The sequence below is a fragment of the Ovis canadensis genome, chromosome 13, assembly GCF_042477335.2.
Source record: "Ovis canadensis isolate MfBH-ARS-UI-01 breed Bighorn chromosome 13, ARS-UI_OviCan_v2, whole genome shotgun sequence".
NCBI lineage: Eukaryota > Metazoa > Chordata > Mammalia > Artiodactyla > Bovidae > Ovis > Ovis canadensis.
In genome coordinates, this window is record NC_091257.1 from 47,672,992 (window position 1) to 47,695,214 (window position 22,223).

A 22,223-nucleotide genomic window follows, 5' to 3' on the forward strand; every position below is an offset into this window, starting at 1 on the left:
CGGCCTCCATGTTAGTCCATGTGTGACCCACTTGGGAAGGTCCTCTTTCACCAAGGACAGAATGTGGATACAAACCAGGTTATTTTTAAAATTCATTATTTTTAATAGTTGTTTTACAGTATTGTGTTGGTTTCTACCAAAACATCAACATGACAAACCAGGCTATTTTTAAGCTTGAGGCAGACCTCAATATGGAAAGAGCACAGAGAAAAAGAAGCAATAAGGACCACACAGTAGAAAAGAAAAACGTTCTCCGGTTTCTGAATAATCGGTGTAGTGTTGTATTGTATTTTAAGAGAGAACCTTAGAAAAAAAACAAATTTTTGGATAAACTTTCTTAAGTGTATATTTATAGCAAACTTCAGACAATTGCAGACAGGCTCCTATTGTATTAAGGGGCCTTAGAGACAAACAGAAGCTGCCATCCTGGGCAGAGATATATCAGTTTAGCCTAGACTTGTGAGAAAAAGAGGTGTTATGTTATATTGTATAGCAGATTTCTGAGCCACTCACCCATAGAAACAATAAGTGGCATTAATATAAAACCCTGAAATGCACCATTTATAATTTGTTGTTGTTCAGTTGCTCAGTTGTGTCTGACTCTTTGCAACTCCATGGACAACACACGCCACTCTTCCCTGTCCTTCACTATCTTCCCAGAATTTGCTCGAACTCATGTCCCTTGAGTCAGTGATGCCATCCAACCGTCTCATCCTCTGTTGTCCCCTTCTCCTCCTGCCCTCAGTCTTTCCCAGCATTCGGGTTTTATCTAGTGAGTCAGCTCTTTGTACCAGGTGGCCAAAGTATTGAAGCTTCAGCATCAGTCCTTCCAATGAATATGGCTGATTTCCTTTAGGATTGATGGATTTGATCTCCTGGCAGTCCAAGGGGCTCTCCAGAGTCTTTTCCAGCACCTCAATTCAAAAGTATCAATTCTTCAGTGCTAAGCCTTCTTTATGGTCCAGCTCTCACATCCATACATGACTACTGGAAAAACCATAGCTTTAACTATATGGACCCATGTCAGCAAACTGATGGCTTTGCTTTTTAATATGTTCTCTAACTTTTCTTCCAAGGTGGAAACGTCTTTTAATTTTGTGGCTACAGTCACCATCCACAACAATTTTGGAGTGATTTGTAATTTTCTTACATATAATCATGCTTCTGTTGCAACAAGATATGTTGGGCATAGTTTTCATTCCATAATGGAGGTTCCATTTTTCTTAATTCTTCTGTTGTCTATAAAAAGATCTAGATTGAAAGTTCTCTCTAGGACTATCCTCGTAGCTCAGCTGGTAAAGAATCCACCTGCAATGCGGGAGACCTGGGTTCAGTCCCTGGATTGGGAAGATCCCCTGGAGAAGGGAACGGCTACTCACTCCAGTATTCTGGCCTGGAGAATTCCATGGACTATATAGTCCATGGGGTTGCAAAGAGTCAGACATGACTGAGTGACTTTCACACACACAGGACTATCTGTAGCTATTGTTGATAAAGCTGGAATTTTCATTTAAGGAGATACTTAGAAAAGAAAACTCTCTTCAAATTCTCTTGGCTTTGAATCACTCTGGGCTATTCTAGATAAACTAACTTGTCCTCAAAGGAAAATGAATTATCAATATTTAAGGTATACAACATGCTGTATGTTTTTATTTTGTTGACACTTTCAAAAATTGAATTTTAAATACTTTCACACGTGAAAGGAACCCTGGAATAAATATACTTTGTTTCCAAGAATACCTTCTCGAAGGTGTCACAACTAACTTGGATAAGTTTATATATACTTGATTAGAGAAAAAAAAAGGTACTCAGATCATTTGAGGATCACAGTTCATTTTTTAGCTTGTATTTTAAATATTAGAGGTATGGGATTGAAGATGTGGAATCTGCTCCCGCCATGGGTGCACTGCAAATTACTCATAGCCTGAACAATTATGCGAAACCCAGCACACCTGAATTTTAATAAAATGACTAAGATACACAGGAGAAAGTATGTACATTGTAATTCATTTCTTCCAAATTCTTCTATTACACGTGGGAAGGGGGGAAAATCCTATAAATCTAGGGCTACTTGGATGCTTAAAATGTTTTAATTTTTAGCATTTCTTTTTGAAAGTAAAAAGATTTAATTTTGTTGGATGGATAGATAATGGTATAGATATAGCTGGAGATCTCTCTATATATTTATCTATTCCTGAAACCCTTTACCTGATTTTTTTTTCTGCCAGGAGTAAACACAAATAACCACAGAGTCTGTGATGCCCTGTGTGAGAAATTTCTATAGGCATACCTGAAATTCTTAATAAAAATTCCAAGAAGACAACTTTTGAGAACCTTAAATAATTAAGAAAACTTCAGGGACCCATGGTAGGGACTGACTCTCTCAACAGGCATTGACAAATTATTTAGGACTGTCTTTCAAGGCAACACTGGAAATACGTGAAGAAGACAGCTCATCACTTCTAGAGTCGAACAATGTTTTTAATTTTAAAATTTTATCTCCCAGTTTGATCATGATTCATTAAACTTGGCTTTGAATGACTCTGGGCTATTCCAGATAAACTAACTTGTCCTCAGAGGAAAATGACTTATCAATATTTAGAGCATTCAGAATAGTACACATTTGACTGTTGATGCTTTCAAAAATTGAATTTTAAATAATTTCAAACAGTGGAAGAAACCCTGGAATAAACATGCATTTTATTTTCCAAGAATACCTTCCTGAAGGTGTCACAACTAACTTGCATAAGTTTGTATGTGCTTTGTTAGGGAAAAAAATCACTCCAGTTATTTGACGATCACAGTTCATTTTTTAATTTGCATTTTTTAAAGATTTTTTGATGTGGACCATTTTTAAAATCTTTATTGAATTTGTTGCAGTATTGTTTCTGTTTTATGTTCTGGTTTATTTGACAAGCTCCTAGCTTCCCAACTGGGGATCTTAGCTTCCCAACCAGGGATTGAACCCACACCCCATGCCTTGGAACTTGAAGTATTAGGACCACCAGTGAGGTTCCCTTTAATTTGTATTTTAAGTATTAGAGGTATGAGATTTTTTTTCTCTTTTTGTTACCAATCTGATTACTGAAAGGCTGATTCTCCTGGACTCTCTAGAATAAGTCCTTCTGTTTAAACACTGACTACAGTATGTACCATCACATATAATGCAACTCCTTTCTAGAACATATCACAAGTGCCATGAATACTATTATTGCTTCACTATTGCTCTCCTGCTAGGGTATCAGCTTCATAGAGCAAACACTTTCTCTTTCTCGAGCTCCCATAAAGAGGACATACTGCATTCAGAAGAACTCAATAACTACACAATCAATTAAAGAGGAAATGATTCGATTAGTGAGCTAATTCTACCAAATGTATGTAGCTGACTGTTTGCGACTCCATGGATTATACAGTCTGTGGAATTCTTGCCTGGGAAATTCCATGGACAGAGGAGTCTGGTGGGCTACAGTCCTTGGGGTCACAAAGAGTCAGACACAGCTGAAGTAATGGAGCACTATCATCTAGATTCCTAGAGCTTAGGATCTATAGTCAGGGTTAAGAGACAGTGAGTAATCTTATACCGTTTGTGGACAAGAGAATTAGCACATCGTTCTGGAGGAAAACTTGTTAATATGTATCAAATCTTTGCAGATATAAATGCCCTTTGATCTAAAAAATGTATGTAAGGAAATGATTAAGGATAGAATATTTTTTTACTTGTTTATTTTTAAATTTTTTTAACTTTTTATTTTATATTGGAGTATAGCTGATTAGCAATGTTGTGATAGTTTTAGGTGGACAGCAAAGGGACCCAGCCATATTTATATTCATTCTCCCCAAACTCTCCTCCCAGGATGGAATACTTTCATGTCATCATATGAAAGTTGCTCAGTTGTGTCTGACTCCTTGTGACCCCATGGACTATACGGTCCATGGAATTCTCCAGGCCAGAATATTGGAGTGGGTAGCCTTTCCCTTCTCCAGGGGATCTTCCCAAGCCAGGGATCGAACCCAGGTCTCCCACATTGCAAGCAGATTCTTTACCAGCTGAGCCACAAAGGAAGCCCAGTACTTTAGATGTGTGCAATAGACTGTTTTTGTCCTCTGACCCCAAATTCATATGTTGAAATCCTAGCCCCGCTGAGTGAAGTTATTAAGAGGCAGGCCTTTGGGAGGTGATGAGGTCATGAGGGTGGAGCGTTCCTGAATGGGAATAGTGCCCGAATCAAAGGGACTACTGGAGACGTACTAGTATTTTTGTTTTCTAAAAAGCTTGTGTATCATCTCTAAAATGTTAAGCGATTGAGTTATAGATGACCTCTTCTTTCTCTGATTCACTATTCTGCAGTAAAATTTTTTAAAGGGACAATTCAGTTGGGTATATTTGATGGGGGATAAGAATTTCAATGAAAAACTATAAACAAGTGTAAAAGCTATTATGAAGGAACACTGAATTTAAATTATTTGAAAAGTTAGTGTAAATATGAATAAGTGAACCTTTATGAGAAGTTATGAAATAAGTCAGCTGTACAGTATTGTCATGGGATATTATGACATGTAATAGGAATTGTGGGAAAATTTAAGAATGAGTACAAATAACTGAAAATGAAAGTGTTACAGAAGAGGCTGTAGTCTGTCTTGATAACAATACAGTGTCTATAAGAACATGTGCTTTTGTAGCCCCCAAATACTTTGATTTGAATCCTGATTCTTACTGATTAGACTCACGAGTATAAGATTTTTATGGAGATTAAAAAGGGTTTTAAACTTGGTTGTTTCTATGTAGTAAGTACACAATGAATTAAGCATTTCTTAGTTATTGTGGTCTAATAATATTTGAGAAAATAAGTCTGTTTACCAAGCTAAGCCATATCTTTCTATTGCTACGGATATGCTCAAGTAAGTCACAGTTAATACATTATTTGTACTCAGTAACCATCTGCTTTCTCTGAAACCTTGACTCACAAAGTCATGGAGAAGTTGTATATATCCCCAACTTGACTGAAGATGTCTTGAGCAGACCTTTAAGCTGCCTTTACCAACAATCTTTAGAGTAACTACAAGTGTTAAAGTAATTAAACCAGGAGGCCATTAGGCGGGTGTCTCTAATGACTTGATAACCTCAGTAAGCACACAAGCCCCTTGTACTTCTAAGTGCATGCTCAGCCAGAAAATAAAATTTAAGTACAATCAATCACAAACAGCCAACTGGGTTTTCCCAAACAAGACAACCACTAAAGCTGTAGCCAATCACATGATTTCCTTGCTTTGCTACTGTATTTTCTCTGTGAACGCCTAGCTCCTGTTGGTTGGAATGCCCCTCAACACTTTTGGTTTGGTGCTACCTGATTTGTTTCAATGTTTGCTCGAATAAAGCCTTGAGGAATTTCCCTGGTGATCTGGTGGTTAAGACTCTGCATTTCCACTGCAGGGGATGCGTATTCAATTCCTGATCGGCAAAACTAAGATCCCACCTGGTACACAGGTGGGGCAAAAATAAATAAATAATTTTAAAACCTTGGAAATGTTTATATGCCTCAGTTTATCCTGTAACATAGATATTGTCAGAGTTTAATGGTAGGTGTTCAAATGATAACTTTGCATCTAAAAATACAACCCAGTTAATATTCAGCATTTGTCATGATTAGAAGAATATTCATCCTTTAAGCTGATTTCTGCCTTCTTTCAGTTTGGATCCCTTCAGGATGCTGTTCTACCCTCTCCAGCACAGCGCTAGTTAGTCACAAAGCTTGGGAAAATCTTACACCAATAAGTATGTGTAGCAACATACATTTTTAAAGTGTCCAGAGAGTGACCAGACACGGTCTCATGTTCAGAACTTGCCACCCACAGCTCTCTGCACTGATTCATTCCCTGCCAAAACATTTGGTTTTGGTCCTGGAGATACTCTGCTCTGGTTTTTTGAAGGTTGTTTTCTTTTTTTTTTTTTTTCTTTTTTCCTATTGAAGAAAAACAGAACACTCAGTGTGAAATAAACAATAACAAAGTCAGTACACATCAGACTTGCCTAAGTTTGGATCCCTAGAACTGTGTGGCCTTAACTGAAATCACAGCTGTTGCAGGGAAGAAGAAAGTGAAGATCACAGAATTAAAACAAAATATCATGTGTCTCTCCCTATTTGTCAGCCTGTACTTTGTAAAGGCTTCCCTTGCACTTGTTTAGAATGCTCCCTGGGGTATTCTTTGTAGTGTATAATTTTCTAAATCAGTACAGAATAGACATTTTTATAACAGTTTTAAATGCAAAGCAGTAGTTTGGAAGGGATACCCCTATTGATTCCTCTTAATTCTTTCAGTCCTTTCCTTGTCTTAGAATAAAAATAGTAAGGAGAACCAGGGTGGCGACACGTTAAAAAAAAAAAAAACCACTTGGAGTTAGAGATTCTGGATGATTCTGAGCTGCCCATCGTGGACTGAGGTGTTTCATAGAGCATTGTGCCTGGTCCCTGTTGAGATGGTCTTCCACCACCACACTTTTTATTTTGTTTTTTAAGTTTTTACTCTTCCAAAAAAATAGAAATAGTATGACTTAGGGAAAACCAACTAAAAAATGGGACAGCCACATGGGTGAAATTTTAACAGGTAAGCAAAGAGAATGAATGGAAATGTCAGGTTGTTATTCGGGAGTTGGAGGTAGCAGCTGTACCAAAAATGTAGCCAACCAAGAGCTAAAGAGAGTGAGCAGGTATGTTTGAACCCAGCCTCTTATCAGCTACCTTAGCTGAAGCTGCTGGGTCTGCTGTAGACACAAGTTTCCTGGCTAGGATCTCGATGGGCTTAAGGAAGGAACCCTGTATCCTGTAGCATCCTGCCTTGTGAAGTTTGCAGTGTTAGATTTTAAACGAGATAGATGCTAAGATGTGTTAGGAAAAAAGGAGTGAATTTTTTTTTTTTAGAATTTATCTGTTTGGCTGGTCTGGGTCTTAGTGGCAGCACCTGAAATCTTCGTGGCATCCTGCAGGATCCTTCCTTGCAGTGCACAGACGCTTAGGTTGTGACACACAGACTCAGTAGTTGTGGTGCACGGGCTTAGTGGCTCCATGGCATGTGGGATCTTCTTTCCCCGACCAGGGATTGAACCCACGTACCCTGTATTGCAAGGGAGAGATTCTTCACTGGACCACCACGGAAGTCCCAAGGAGTGAATTTCGACTGACTTGACATTTTCCTAGTTTTCTCTGAAAAGTATATAGGAATTTTGGATAATGAAGTAATCTTTGATTGCAAATGACTTTGATATCAAAATAATGTAGATTAAACTTGTGTTTTTCATTAACAGTATAGACCCTCCCTCCATATTGATTTGCTTAAGGCAGCTGTTTAGTCTTCTTGGGCTCCCATAACAAAATGGCATCGTCTGCATGGCTTCAGCAGCAGAAATGGGTATTCTCAGAGTTCTGATCACAGACTGTTTCTGGTGAGGCCTCTCTCTTTGGCTTGTAGGCGGCCTCCTTCTCCCTGTGTCTTCACATGGCCTTTCCTCTGAGCCTCTGGGGTCTCCTCTTTCTCCTCTAAGGATAGCAGTCCCATCGGATTAGGGCCACACCCTTATGACCATCTCTAAGCAAACACGAGTCCATAACAACTGAAGAGAAAACAAATTTAGGCATTTTAGTTTTTTTCTTCTTCTTTTTTTTTTTTCTGTACAACACGCCTAAAATAAAACTTGCTTGCTCCTGAATTTATACCATGAGATTCTAAATAACTTAAGAACTACAGTTCTCCTGCTTGGTAAGACTAATCAATAGTAAAATTGAATATAGACAGTTCTGTTCTTCTTAAGAGGCTGGCTTAATTGAAAGCAACTTCACCTTCCTTCTCAGGCCGGGAGACAGCTATTTTATAACCCAGAATAAAGTGCAGCACTTTTTCACCATATTGGTGTCTTCACCGGTGACCTGGAGGAGCTGCACTGCCTTTTGAAGATGCCGTTCTCGGGAGAGACAGCTCCACGGGGGAAATGAAGCCAGTACACTTTTATTGAAAGCGGAGTTTTATCTTTATGGCTGTGCTGGTCTTCACTGCTGCACGCAGGTTTTTCTCTAGTGGGGCAGGCGGGAGCTACCCTCTAGTTGTGGTGCCTGGGCTTCTCATTGTTGTAGCTTGTCTTTTTACAGATCACAGACTACAGGGCATGCGAGCTTCAGTAGTTGTGGTGGAGGGGCTCAGTAGCTCTGGCTCCCCAGCTCTAGAGCACAGGCCCAGTAGCTGTGGCATGAGACTTAGTTGCCCCGTGGCATATGGAATCATCCCGGACTGGGGATGGAACCCGTGTCTTCTGCATTGGCAGGTGGATTCTTACCTACTGCTCTACCAGGGAGGTCCAGAGGAGGCTTTACTAATACTGAATGATGGCAGACTGCACCAAAATTGCAGATATTATCTCTCTTCTTTGTATAGAATTTCTCCTTTGATGACTTCCCTGGGGGCTCAGACGGTAAAGCGTCTGCCTACAATGCAGGAGACCCAGGTTCGATCCCTGGGTTGGGAAGATCCCCTGGAGAAGGAAATGGCAACCCACTCCAGTACTCTTGCCTGGAAAATCCCATGGATGGAGGAGCGTGGTAGGCTACAGTCCATGGGGTCACAGAGAGTCAGACACAACTGAGCAACTTCACTTTCACTTTCTCCTTTGGTAAGTTTATCTATTGGATGGTTGCTTTTCCTGGTGACTGGTAATTAATCTTTTATATGACCTCAGATCCAAAGTGATGAGCTCTCTGATAAACAAATGGGAAAGGTGCTATACATCTTCCTACCTAGAAAGATAGATCTATGTATCATTATTATTATGATCTTCACCACGTACACTGATTTTGTAACTTTGAGTACTGCCTGATTTCAGCATTCAGAAATAATGTATTTCAATTCAGTTTTTTAAGGTGAATATAACATTTTAAGGATTACCATTATTCACTCCCCAAAACACTTTTGCAAGAGCTTATCTACTTTTTAATCAACTATGAAAAAGGGAAAAATCAGATATTCCTTATCTTTTTCTTTATAAATAAATTTAACATATCAGGATTGTAACTTATTTCAGTGGTGTTTAAGGACATACAATTTCAAATTTTGTTTTAAATATTTGCTTCTTTGCTTGATTCTTAGTTAAGATAGCTATTTTCAATTTCATAAATATATATGTACACTTGCACTTGTATATATGCATATTAATCATATAAAACAAAATCCTAATGAGACCAGCCTTAGTTACATAATGATTCATCCGTTCGATTTTTGTGGGCCCTGGAACCATGGTAACAGAACTCTGCCTGGAGTAGGTGCTGGATAAGCTCCTGATGATTGATTCCTCTAACAGAAAGGAATCAATCCTTGAGTTCAGTCCTTTAACCATTATTAATGTGTACCTGGCACTTTGGTAAAGGCTTGGAGGCTGGCATAAAAAATAAATAGGAATATAAATCATTTACCTGAAAGGGGTTATAACCTAGTTGAAAGATCATCTCGGGAAAGTAGGTTAAAATGTTCCCAAATATATAAACTTTATTTGTATATATACTGTAATAGACACATCTATGAAATTGCTGTAGAACATTCAAAACAAGATGGAGAATGGTAGTTTTAAGGCCATTATCTTTTTTTAACTTTTTATTTTATATTGGAATATAGCCAGTTAACAGTGTTGTGATAGTTTTGGGGGGACAGTACAGTGACTCAGCCATACATATACATTGTGTCTAGTCATGTATGGATGTGAGAGTTGGACTGTGAAGAAGGCTGAGCGCCGAAGAATTGATGCTTTTGAACTGTGGTGTTGGAGAAGACTCTTGAGAGTCCCTTGGACTGCAAGGAGATCCAACCAGACCATTCTGAAGGAGATCAACCCTGGGATTTCTTTGGAAAGAATGATGTTAAAGCTGAAACTCCAGTACTTTTGCCACCTCATGTGAAGAGTTGACTCGTTGGAAAAGACTCTGATGCTGGGAGGGATTGGGGGCAGGAGAAGAAGGGGACGACCGAGGATGAGATGGCTGAATGGCATCACTGACTCGATGGACTCAAGTCTGAGTGAACTCCAGGAGTTGGTGATGGACGGGAAGGCCTGGAATGCTGCAATTCATGGGGTTGCAGAGAGTCGGACACGACTGAGTAACTGAACTGAACTGAGTCTCCCCTAAACTCCCCTCCTATCCAGGCTGTCACATAACATAGAGCAGAGTTCCCTGTGCTATGCAGTAGGTCATTAAGGCCATGATCTTTTAAAGCTGAGGGACAGTGGTTTTAAATCTGTTATCTCTGTGATGGTGCTCATGACATTCCCACATGGCATGGCTAGCTTCCTATAAATCCGTGACCTTGACTCTCAAGTGGGCTTTAGTCCTGCTTGGCGGTCCCACCATAGTTACTTCCCTTGTTCATTTAGTCTTCCACACTCTGGATTACTTCACTGAGTTTTTTTCTTCCCTTCTAAAACCTCTAATACCTTCTGCCCTGTCTTTACTCCCACCTTCCTGTTCCACTGGGAAAGGAAAACAATTAGAGGAGGACATCGCATCACCTCTGTGGCCAGAATTTGCCCTTGATCATGCTTCCTCCTTGCCTCTGTCGGGGGCCCGTCCTCCCACTTACAGATTGGATCTCACTGCCTCCTCTGCCAAAGCGAAAACAGTGTTCTAGCACTTCTGTCCTCTGGTTCATAGACCATAACATTTTTTTTCTCCCTCTCTACTGACTCATTCCCATCAGTATTGATTTTTGTTACTTCTCCTACTTTAAATGAAAAAAAAAAATCTTGACTCACTTTTCCTACCAGTCACCCCATTTATTTCTTCCCTTTGTTGAAAAATTCCTTAAAAGAATTGTCTATATTTACTGTATCCAGTTCCTCTCCTTTTAATCTCTTTTAATTCCAATATGACTTTATGTCCAGCAAGCAGCCGAGTGGGCTCTTGTCAACAACGACCTCCAGGTTGTGTATCCATGTGGCAGGTGCCGGCATTCAGTATTTGACTGATGAGCAGTATCTGATCCAGTTGACCACTTCCCGCTCCTCGAGACACTCACCTCCTGGAAACCAGGAGTCATTCTCCACTTTGCAGTTGTTCTCCACTCTTTGGAAGCTGAGGCACTCTTGTAGTTGGAGTGCCCTCACGTATGTTGATTTCCTTGGCAGTATCATCCAGACTTACCAACTTATATCTATTTTATTTTTTGACCATGCTACAAGACATGGAGGATCTTAGTTCCCTGAGCAGGGCTTGAACTCACGCTCCTTTTAGTGGAAACACAGAGTCTTAATGACTGGACTGACAGAGAAGTCCCTGCCACCTTGTATCTTTAGCCCAGATCTTTCTGTCAAACTTTCAGACCTTGAGCCCTCTTCCAAATTCTACTTGAATGTTTCATATCAGCTCAAGCTTTACACATTCAAAACATGTAAAAGTTTGGTATAATCTATAAAAACATTGAATCACTAATTGCACACTTGGAACTGATATAATGTTGTAAGTCAACTATACTTCGATTTAAAGGAAATGTAAAATTTTTTATTTTCGCCTCCTGTGCACTTAGCCTCCCCTGTGTATCACCTGATGAGTATGTTATCCTTCTCATAGCTCAGACCCAAAGCCTTTGGCATCATTGTCGGCTCTCTGTCACACCCTTATCAACTCTATCAGCAGATAGATAGATTTAGTTGATTCTACTTTGAAAACATATGCAGAATTGGACCTTTTTTTTTTAAATCACTTCCATTGCTGCTGCTCTGATTTAACCACCTTCATCTCTCCACATGAGTTACTGTGAGCATCTCCAACTTATTTCCCCTGTTTTTACTTCAAAGTCCCCAAATCTTCTTTTCAGTTCAATAGCCATCACAGTCCCTTTTAACTTGTCAGACCACATCACTCCTCTGCTGACAACCCTCCAGTGATTTTCATCTCACTTAGAATAAAAGCCACGCGTCTTGACTCTGAGCTACACAGTCAGGTATCACCTGAGAGCTCTGACCTCATCTTTGGCTAGCTTCCCTGGCCCCCTCCACTCAGCCACTCTGAGCTCCTTGTCCTGTCCAAGCTCCTCTGAGCTGCTCCCACGTTAGGGCCTCTGCACTGGCTCTTCCCTCTGCCTGGAGTTCAGGCACCTGGATTCTCTCACCTCTTCATGCTTTTCTCCAAATGTTACCTCCTCAAGGCAGGCTACATATACTACCATGGAAAATTGTCCCTGCCCCGTCACCTGGCGCCCTGGCTTTCCCTACCATGTTTTCCACAGAATTTGTCTCTAACATGTTCTATACTTTATTTGATTATTATGTCTATTATTTATAGTCTGTCTCTCCCCCTCTAGAACGTAAGCCCTTAGAGGGCCGGGAATCTTAGTTTCTGTTGGTCATTGATATAATCAACTGTCCAAAACAGTGCCTGGCACATAAATAATGGGTAGATGGATGGGTGGTGGGTGGGTGGATGGATAAAGAGATAACTGAAAACTCAAAAGAGGCTTTCCCTAAACACCTCATTTCACACTGCCAGTCCATCTTCTGCTCGTGGCCACTCTATTCATATAACTTTGTTTTACTCTATTCCTTATTTGAAATCATCAACTATCTTACTTATGATATCTTCTCTACCAGAATATAGGTTAATCTTTGTGAGGGTAAGAACCTGAGATAGTAAGCATGTACTTAATAAATATTCATTAAATTAATCCATTTTAGACAGGAAACTTGAATTTCTCAAATCAGTTAACTACATATGTAAATTTTATTTTATGACAAATTTGTGATTATTTGCTTATTCAGTCTGATTCAGTGTTCAGTTATCAGGATACATAAATGGTTGTTACATTCTTTTTATCACTGTGGTTTGCTTTGGTTTGCTATTAAAGAATTCTCAGACTACCTTTGATACTTTATAATAAATTACCAAAGATTTTTTGAAAGGTCAATGATAGGCAAGTATTAATAAAGCAGATAGCTCTGATCTTATTTCTGAAAGTACCTCACCATATCTTTGTCTGAGTAATTCCATTGTAAGACTCAATGGTTACAGTCCTACCTGAGTCATTTAAAATCATAGAAAAGCATAGCAAGTTTTATAGGAAATTATTATGTACAAGAAAATGGATCAGAAACTCACTAAAATTTTAAGCTCTCTTTTCTGCAGTCTCTTATAATAGACATCTGGGTCATTTAAACTCTTTACACTTTTCAGTTTCTTTAAAAAATACCTCAAGTTGGAAGTCCTTACTATTTAAGAAAAATCCACTGTAGACTTGAAAACAAACTATGGATTACCCTTATATGTTATTAACTATTAATGGTCTCTGAATGAAAATGGAAAAACACAATTTGCTATTTACATTAATAAAATGCATTAAGAAATTATTAAGAAATGAAGAAATTGATGCCTGAAAGTTCAAGTTACAATTAATCATTATCAGAATTCTATTTTTATTCTTATTTGAGTGAATTTCATTTTGCTTTTTAACAGTAGATATTCCATCATTAGCACATTTTTAATTGTATGTAAACATTGTTGTAGCCATTAAAATGATTCGCTTCACTCTTAACTCTTTAAGTTATTGTTTGGGAGGCAAGCTCAAAAGAAAGCCATAAAGCTGTGATAATTTGTTTTATCCTCCTTCATGACCAGAGATTGGGGGGTTTTGTTTTGTCTTAGAGCTTCCACGTGTAAGTGAGAGCAGACCGTCTTTCTCTATCTCACTTAGCCTAGTGCCCTCCATGGAGAAGGAGATGGCACCCCACTCCAGTGTTCTTGCCTGGAGAATCCCAGGGATGGGGGAGCCTGGCAGGCTGCCGTCTATGGGGTCACACAGAGTCGGACACGACTGAAGCGACTTAGCCTAACGCCCTCCAAGTCCATCCATGTTGTTGCAAAAGGCAGGATCTCCTTCTTTCTCATGGCTGAATAGTATTCCTGTGTGTGTGCATGCGTATCTCACATCTTTATTATCCATTCATCTGTTGGTGGACACTTAGGATGGTTCCATGTCCTGACTATTGTGAATGATGCTGCTATGAACATAAGAGTCTAGATATCTCTTTGACGTAGTTGTTTTGTTTTCTTTGGATATATGCCCAGAAGTGGAATTGCTGGATCCAAAGAGATTTTTTAGGTAATGATCTCCTACTTAACAATAATTATTTTCTGACAGCCTTAGGTCTAGCGACTCTAGAAGACTATGAAAAAATAATAATTGCTCCTGCTATAAACTTAAAACATATCTCTGACCAGCGCTTAGGGGCTTCCATAGGCCAGGCTTCCAAGGTGCCAATGGAGCTTCTTTAGGTTGTGGGAAAAATCAAGTCCTGTGGCCTCAGAACTGCCCACAGTCCATCCCCCTGAACCTGCCAGCTGGGCTCTTATACGGCTTGCTGTGTAAAGCTCCTTATCTAAAGGAAGCATGGTTGGTCGTAGGAGGAGAGCCAGGTAGGGGCGTCACACTCTGAACTGTAATCTTAATCTAAGAACATAAAATCATCATCTGTTGCCCTGATAATTATAGGCTAGCCTTCACCACCTCTATATTTTTCTTTTCTCAGTGTTCCCTCTTCCTACCACTCCAGTGTCTGAAAAGTTGGTCATTGGGAAAAAGAGAAGAAATTTTCATGGGATCCTTTATAGAGTTGTACATTTAAAATTTAGGTCTTCCAGTGGTTTAAATATATGTGTGTTTATGTGCTTGCATGCGCTACACTTAAATTCTGTATCCTCCAAGGAATTTTTAAGAAGTCCCTGAGAGAGATGAGAGATGGTGTCATTAAAAAAAAATATATTGGATTTATATTTTAGGGATCAGAAACTCTCTCCAATAGTGGATTGATTATACTCAAGAAAATCCTATTTCTAGTAGTAAAACTGAGTCTAATTAAAACTGCATCTTAGAGAAAAGGGCACCAACATATACTGCTGGTTGCAGATTAAAATGGCAGGGCCCATTTGGACAGTAGCTTGGAAGAGAATTTTAAAAGGTCTTGATAACTCATGGCTTACTCATGCTACCTCTGGGAATCCATCCCAAGGAGAGAATCCTAAATAGAAAGAGGCATTTTGTACAAAGATTTTTCAAAGCAGAATATTTATCATAATGAAAAAAAACCTCTAAACCTATATGTCGAAAAAGGGGTTGAATTATCGAGGTAATTTTTTAAATGGTAGAAGAGTATGACATGAAAAACTGCTATGATACTTTAAGAATTGGATATGGATTAGGTATGAATTGGATATGAATTATGGTTATAGCTATGGGAAACAAATTTATATATTATTTAAAATTATATTTCCATTTTATTGGCATATATAGACTACCACGTGTAAGATAGCTAGCTAGTGAGAAGCTGCTGTTTAGCACAAGGAGCTCAGCTCAGTGCTCTGCAATGACCCAGAGGGGTAAGTGGGGAGAGAGGGAGGCTCAAGAGGGAGGGGACATATGTATAGCTATGGCTGTTTCCAGTTGTTGTACAGCAGAAACCAACACAACATTGTAAAGCAGTTATCCTCCAGGTAAAACTAAATAATTTTTTTAAAAACAGGATTGTGTTTCAGTGGTAGAACTATTAGGCAACTTTTACTGTTCTTCTTTAAAGTTCATATTTCCGTACAAGGAACTGCCCTCTTCTATTATTAAAATTAATAATGGATGTCACGAATTGGATTTCACGTCTTTCAGTCCCCTTCCTGTCTACTGTGCCTTTATCTAGAACCTGGACCTCCTTTCTGCATATTGTGGATGAATCTACGTAACCATGGCTCTTCTAAACTCAGTCCTCACCCAGACAGTAGTCAGCTAGAACAGATTAACTATGGAAAATTCAGAAGTGAAGATGGGTTCTTTCTACTCTAGTTCCCCTTCATCCTTCATGAGCAGTCCTGATGAAGAGCTCTTTGAATAGGGAGAAACAGCTCAGAAGAAATCCACTTGCCCACATTGTGAAAGAAACCCAGTGCTAGTTAGAGCAATACCTCTTTTCACTATTTCTGAGTTTACCTGTTTCTTTTTTAACCTGTGATTAAGCAGGTATTGCTTGATAGAGGACAAAATGTATTTGTAAATTTGTGAAGCATCAAATAATGAAAAATAACTTACTGAATGTTATCATCTTTAGTGACTGAGAAAACTCAAGGAGGACAAATATTAAAATAGAAAGTCATTGCTTTCATGATACCCAGCAGCCATGAATATAGTTTTTAATAGTCATAAGATCTAGTGCTTGGTTCTTTCTTCATGCAAAACAGTATATTTTGGAATTATGTCATAAAAAAAATTTTTTTTTAAATTTCTGGCTGCATTGGGTCTTAGTTGTGGTGTGAGGGCTTAGCTGCCCTATGGCATGTCGGATCTTAGTTCGCCAACCAGGGATCAAACCAGAGTCCCCTGCATTGGAACATGGATTCTTAACCACTGGGCCATTAGGGAAGATCCATCTTCTATTATTAATTAATGTAGATTTGGGGGTGGATATGGCAGTGGCCAAGTCTTTATCACTGAAACACAAGAACTTGGCATTTCAACCCTGTGTATGTTTCCTGATTTCCATTTGTTACAAGTTTTTATGTTGTATGTTGTACATATTTCAGTAGTTCATCTTTACTTTCATTGCTTGGAGTGCTTTCATAAAGCACAATGGCCTTTTTCTAGTTCAGAAATGGGTGCATGTGGCTGAGCACCCAAAGGTTTCCCATGTTGCAAATACTAAGATGGTGTTTTGTGATAAAGAACCAAATCGAGGAAAAATAACAACTGTGACATCCGTTATTCTGTGTATGTTTGCATTTTGAGGGGAAAAGAGAAGGAACACTTGTTTCTTTTTTTATTTTCTCCCCCTTTTTCCATTTTAGACAAAGCCCGTTGCATTTGCAGTTCGGACAAATGTCAGCTACAGTGCAGCCCACGAAGACGATGTTCCCGTGCCAGGCATGGCCATCTCATTCGAAGCAAAAGATTTTCTGCATGTTAAGGAAGTAAGGAGAGTAACTGCAATTTCTAGCTGCATGATTTTTTTTTTTTACCTTGAAACATCATTTCTTACTTCTCATTGCTATGAAATAGCACGTGTATAGCCGTGATTATATAACATACACATGAAATCAGTGCCTCTCAACCTTTTCCAAAATAAATATAGTCTTTTTAAAGAAGAAAAGAGTCACAGGCTTCTTGGAATAACCTCAAGGCTCCCCCGGGCTCTGTGACCCAGAAATCGAGAACCACTGGAGTAGATGGGCCTTTTTTTATACTTAACCTGTACTTTTTCTTTTAATGTTTAACCTTGACCATGTGTCATTTGCCTCTCATGTCCCAAGTTTAAGCATCTGGGGAGAGTTTAATAATAGTATCTAGAATTCACGGTCTCTCCTCTCTGCTAACAAGGTCTAAACTCAGAGCGCTGGTGCACTTTCTCCTTCTTTGGTGGTAAATTGCTGTAGGGGAAGGAGACATGGATGGAATTAGGGCCAATGAGACAAGAAATAGATATCAGGAACATCCCTTTTCCTCCATGCCAAAAGCCTCCACTTTCTGTTAACAATGACTCAATCTGTAAATTGGAAAAAATTCACTCTTAATTAAGGTTTATTTTGAGTCAACATTTATCAAAGCCAGCTCTGCCAGAGATTTCCCCTCCATGATGTTCTCAGGCTGTAAGCATGAGACTCTTGAACCTGTAGGAATTTTACCATTGGAATACTTCCATCTAGGGAACAGCGTGTCCTAGGGAGCATATGTCAATGTAACTGCTCAGGCACTAAAGGCTATGAGCAAAAGAGGTGATGACTGCCATTGAAAGAGCCTAGAGCTACCATTTCTTTAACTTTTCAAAAAAGCTGTTATTTCTATTCCGCTAGGAAAAATTGAAAGTTAAAGTGTCAGTCGCTCAGTCGTAGCCAACTTTTTGTGACCCCATTGGACTGTAGCCCACCAGGCTCTTCTGTTCATGGGATTCTCCAGGCAGGAATACTGGAGTGGGTAGCCATTCCCTTCTCCAGGGGATCTTCCCAACCCAGAGATTGAACCTGGGTCTCCTGCATTGCAGGCAGATTCTTTACCATGTGAGCCACCAGGGAAGGAAGTCCCTTGGCTAGGAAGGAAAAACAGAAAAAATTCTCAGAAGTACAATAAGCCTTAACTTTCACTTTACAACAGAAAGTTAGGTGAATCCAGGCTCCCATCCCAAGGGCTGATACTTAGAGAAAGAAAAGAAAAACAGAATGGATTTTCTTCTTTGAAATGCTGACTTTAAAAAAGAAAAAAAGAAAAAAAAGCACAACATGAGAGTTCCGAATTAAGTTTTGTTTGGGCCAAAATGAGGCCTATAGCCCAGGAGACAGCACCTTGGATAGCTCTGAGAAACTGCTCCAAAGAGTCAGGGGAGAAGGCCAGCATCTATGTGATTTTGGTGAAGGAGGAGTACTTGCAATCAAGCACATATTTTTGCAGAAGGTTTCAGTGATCATCATGCAGAACTTTAGTGCTTTTCTAGATATGAGAAGATGTAAGAATTAGGCTCATAAAATCAGCTCCTGAAAACATCTATCTGAAGACCTGTTCTGCCAGGTTTTTCAAAGCACAGAGTGCCTCGTTTCTGCTCTCCACCCTGAACTCCTTTCAGGGAGTGTTGAAGGTCAGTGGCTGCGACAGCACATGATTTAGTCCTTGCAGAGGTAGATGACAAGTGCCAGTTTGTAGTTGACAGAAATGCTCAAGAACAGGCTTGAAAAATACTATTCATTTGCGAGACGTCAAACCAGATCCTAAAGGTATAGGATAAATATTCCAGGCACAAGAGAGAAATTACCAACATTCACATAAGTCAAGAAATCATTTGTGAACACCAGATTGTGGTCATTATAAACCTGTTTGCAACAAAGATACATTTTGCTCTGACATCAGGTATTTCAGGTGAATGTCAGTATTTTTCACTCATAATACTTCTAACTACTCTGATTATACAAGAGGAAGACTTTCTGTAACATTCCCTAGTTCCTAATGGTCTCTTGTCAGGAAGAGCTGTTAATCTTTGAATAGGAAGAGTTTACCCTCCTCATGGTGCCAGCAGCTGCAATGAATTCAGGAAAATCTCACGGTCAGGAAAGTGAAGGCAGAGTCAAGCCAGAGATGGATTGTTGAGCATCCTGAAAATACTTCATTTTTCGCATACTCAACACGTGAACCTACAGGTTTCTTGACTTGTGATATTTGAGGCAGAGTTCTCTGTAATTGCCATAATATTTCTCTCCATTGAAAAAAGTTAACCGAGAAGATAAAGGATGTGAAGATTCATTTAACTTCTGTGCACTGATCTGAACAACTTTGGTTTTTTTGTTTAGAAATTTAACAATGACTGGTGGATAGGGCGATTGGTTAAAGAAGGCTGTGAAATCGGATTCATTCCAAGCCCAGTCAAGCTAGAAAACATGAGGCTACAGCATGAACAGAGAGCCAAGCAAGGGAAATTCTACTCCAGGTAGGAGAAAAACATCAAGTTTTTGTGTGAGAGTTCAGACTGTACTGTCATTCATGAACCGTTGGTTACTATAATCTCCAATCTTTATTTTGTGTTAGAAAACTTACATTGTATTCGTTTCTATAATGATGCAAAAGCCATTGTCAATGACCATATTTTAGCATCAGCAAGAATTTATTTTGAGTGCCCACAAACAAGTCAAATAGAAGGTGCTTTGTGGTTTGAACATCCGTCTCCATTCACTAGTATTTTATAACTCTTGGGCTGTTTTAGTTCAGACTGGTGATACGGTTTACTGAGAGCATTACAAATCCTGTGTTTTAAAAACATCACCCAGCCTCTCATTTTCATCCTCTAAGAGAGAGAATCAAATTAAGTGTTACCATGAAGGAAAGAAAAGAGCTAGGGTCATAGCATATTAAATTCAGGCTTTAGTGCAGGGGAGATTCTAAAGTCCTAATCTTGCTGAAAATACTCTGGCATCAAGCAGTCATGGTAACTAATCCCAGTATCCGGAGCTGCCTGGCATGGTAGGAAGATGTTTTAGAAATGACAGTCTCAGAGACCAGCAAGGAGCAGCTCTTGTGGTCTCTGAGTTTCACTTTCACTTAAGAAACTCAATTTTCAGTTCTACCCACTGCTTAACACTTAAAGAGAAACTCAGTAAGAAAGCAGTTAAAACTGTCCTTGCAGATGGCAATTAGATGAGTTATGTAATAAGCTGGGGCCAAATGATCTTTTTTCCTAGGAGTCTTAAGGCTGTTTGCCCTTCACTAGAATCATTAGAAGGGCTCCTCGAATATGGAGTAAATGTGAAAATGACCCCCTTGCAGACAAGTACAGGAACACGATTTGCTTCTTCCAGTGAAAGGATATGATATACGCAAGTCTTTTCTTAAATGCAAACTGCTAAGCTTTTGTTTCCTGAAGTTTATGTTTTATCTGTTTCTATGAGGACAAAAAATCCTTTGTCAAAGACCATATTTTAGTGTCAGCAAGAATTTTTTTTGAGTGCCCACACACAGGTCAAATATAAGATGCTTTGTGGTTTGGAACATCCATCTTCATTCACTAGTATTTTTTTTTCTTTTTTTGCCTAAGTAGGTAAAAATATTGCTTTCTTGTTTTCTTATTCAGAGGTTTTTACATTTGTCTCCAAACATTTTAAATATACTTTTGTTTTGAGGGCATAGCTAGAATTCAGCAGTATTATAAAACTCAGATTTGTAAGTGATTAAAAAAAAATCCACAGAAATCAAAAGCAGTAGAATTGGAGCCTGGCTCAAGAACATGACATTTTTATGGAATTAAACGTGAAGGGCAAATTTGCATTCTGAACATTTTGGCTCTTCGCACTGTTTGCCACAGTTTTACACAACTCAGATAATACTTTGATTGTTATGAAAATTCAAAGACTTAATAGTTTAGGGGAAAAAAAAAACTTCTGGAAGAAAATGTTTTGGTCTTGCTAATGGGTATTTTTAAATAACTGCCAGAAATGGCTTCTCTAAATACCACTTTTTTACTACTTTTACAAGGTGTCTGGTGTCCCTGTTAAACATGCTAGGGTATCTTTTAAGAACCTTAAAAAGCCACAGAGGCCTTCTGGTGGTTGCTTAAAGCTTTGATGTTTATCTTTTTTACACATTAAAATGCCAGGATGGTAGCAACAAAATTCAGCCTGTCACTGGTATTTTAGTGGAATTTATATTTTCTTATGAATATTCATAAAATATTAAACATATGTAAATATTTACAAAATCTCACTCTTGGATACATAGACACTGTGGCAGATTATGTCCACTAGACCTGGGCTTGGCAATGATAATAAACATTTGGCCATAAGATTGTCTCGCTGAAGTTCCATGTCACTCTTTTAAAATATTCCTTTCCCTCCACCTCTGTGAGGGGGTCATGTAGTGTATCATTTTGCATGCAAGTCACTGGTAAAAACATCAATGCCACTGATCTTATATTAACTCCAGAGTTTCTAAGACACTAAAGCATGTCTCAGATCAAACTTTAGAATTTGGTAGTTCTGAAGTTCAGATCATTCCTAAATGAGCCAAGTTGAACCCTCCATGGTAGCCATGTTTGAGAAATGTTCGAGGTATACTCTGAGAGTTAAATCATGGAACACTGTCATGCTCTCTCAAGTGTCTTTTAGAGAAGGGATCCCCAACCCTCAGGCCATGAACCAGTACCCCCGGCCCGTCAGGAGCCAGGTCCCATAGCAGAAGGTGAGCTGCACACAAGTGAAGTTTCATCTATATTTACAGCCACTCCCCATCACTTGAATTACCTCCTGAGCTCCATCTCCTGCTCAGAGAGCTCAGTAAATGTAACACACTTGAATTATCCAAAACCAATCCACACCCTCTGTTCCTTGGAGAAATTGTCTTCCACAAAACTGGTCCCTGATGCCAAAAAGGTTGAGGACCACTGTTTTAGAGGTTGGCAAATTTTATTATTGCTGTGTTGCTGGGTTGTTTTTTTTTTAATAGATTGCTCATGAATACTTGAATACTGTACATCTTGGTACACAAAAAAGGAGCAAGCTGCTTCTGGTGTACAAGAAAAAGGAGTAGGAACCCAGTGAAAAAGAAACAAGTTTGGGTGTTAGCCTGTGGGTTCTATGCATTGCTTCCAAGAGTCTTGAAAGTGAGAAACAGGAAATCTTTGCTCTTAATCCATTTGTGATCCTGGCAGAGGGTTTGTTGGGTGCAGCAGGTACCCTAGTTTTCCTCAGTCTCTCGGG

The 22,223-nt window shown here is 39.1% G+C and overlaps 1 protein-coding gene across 10 annotated transcripts in view; it reads left to right on the forward strand.

Moving 5' to 3' along the window:
• Positions 1–22,223, forward strand: part of CACNB2 (calcium voltage-gated channel auxiliary subunit beta 2) — a 415,600-nt gene that overhangs the window by 349,978 nt on the left and 43,399 nt on the right. For all 10 annotated transcript variants that reach the window (XM_069547606.1, XM_069547608.1, XM_069547610.1 and 7 more), the window contains 2 exons: positions 16,845–16,967; positions 19,329–19,465. In XM_069547606.1, the coding sequence (XP_069403707.1) occupies positions 16,845–16,967; positions 19,329–19,465 (260 nt within the window). The remainder of the gene's footprint in view (positions 1–16,844; positions 16,968–19,328; positions 19,466–22,223) is intronic.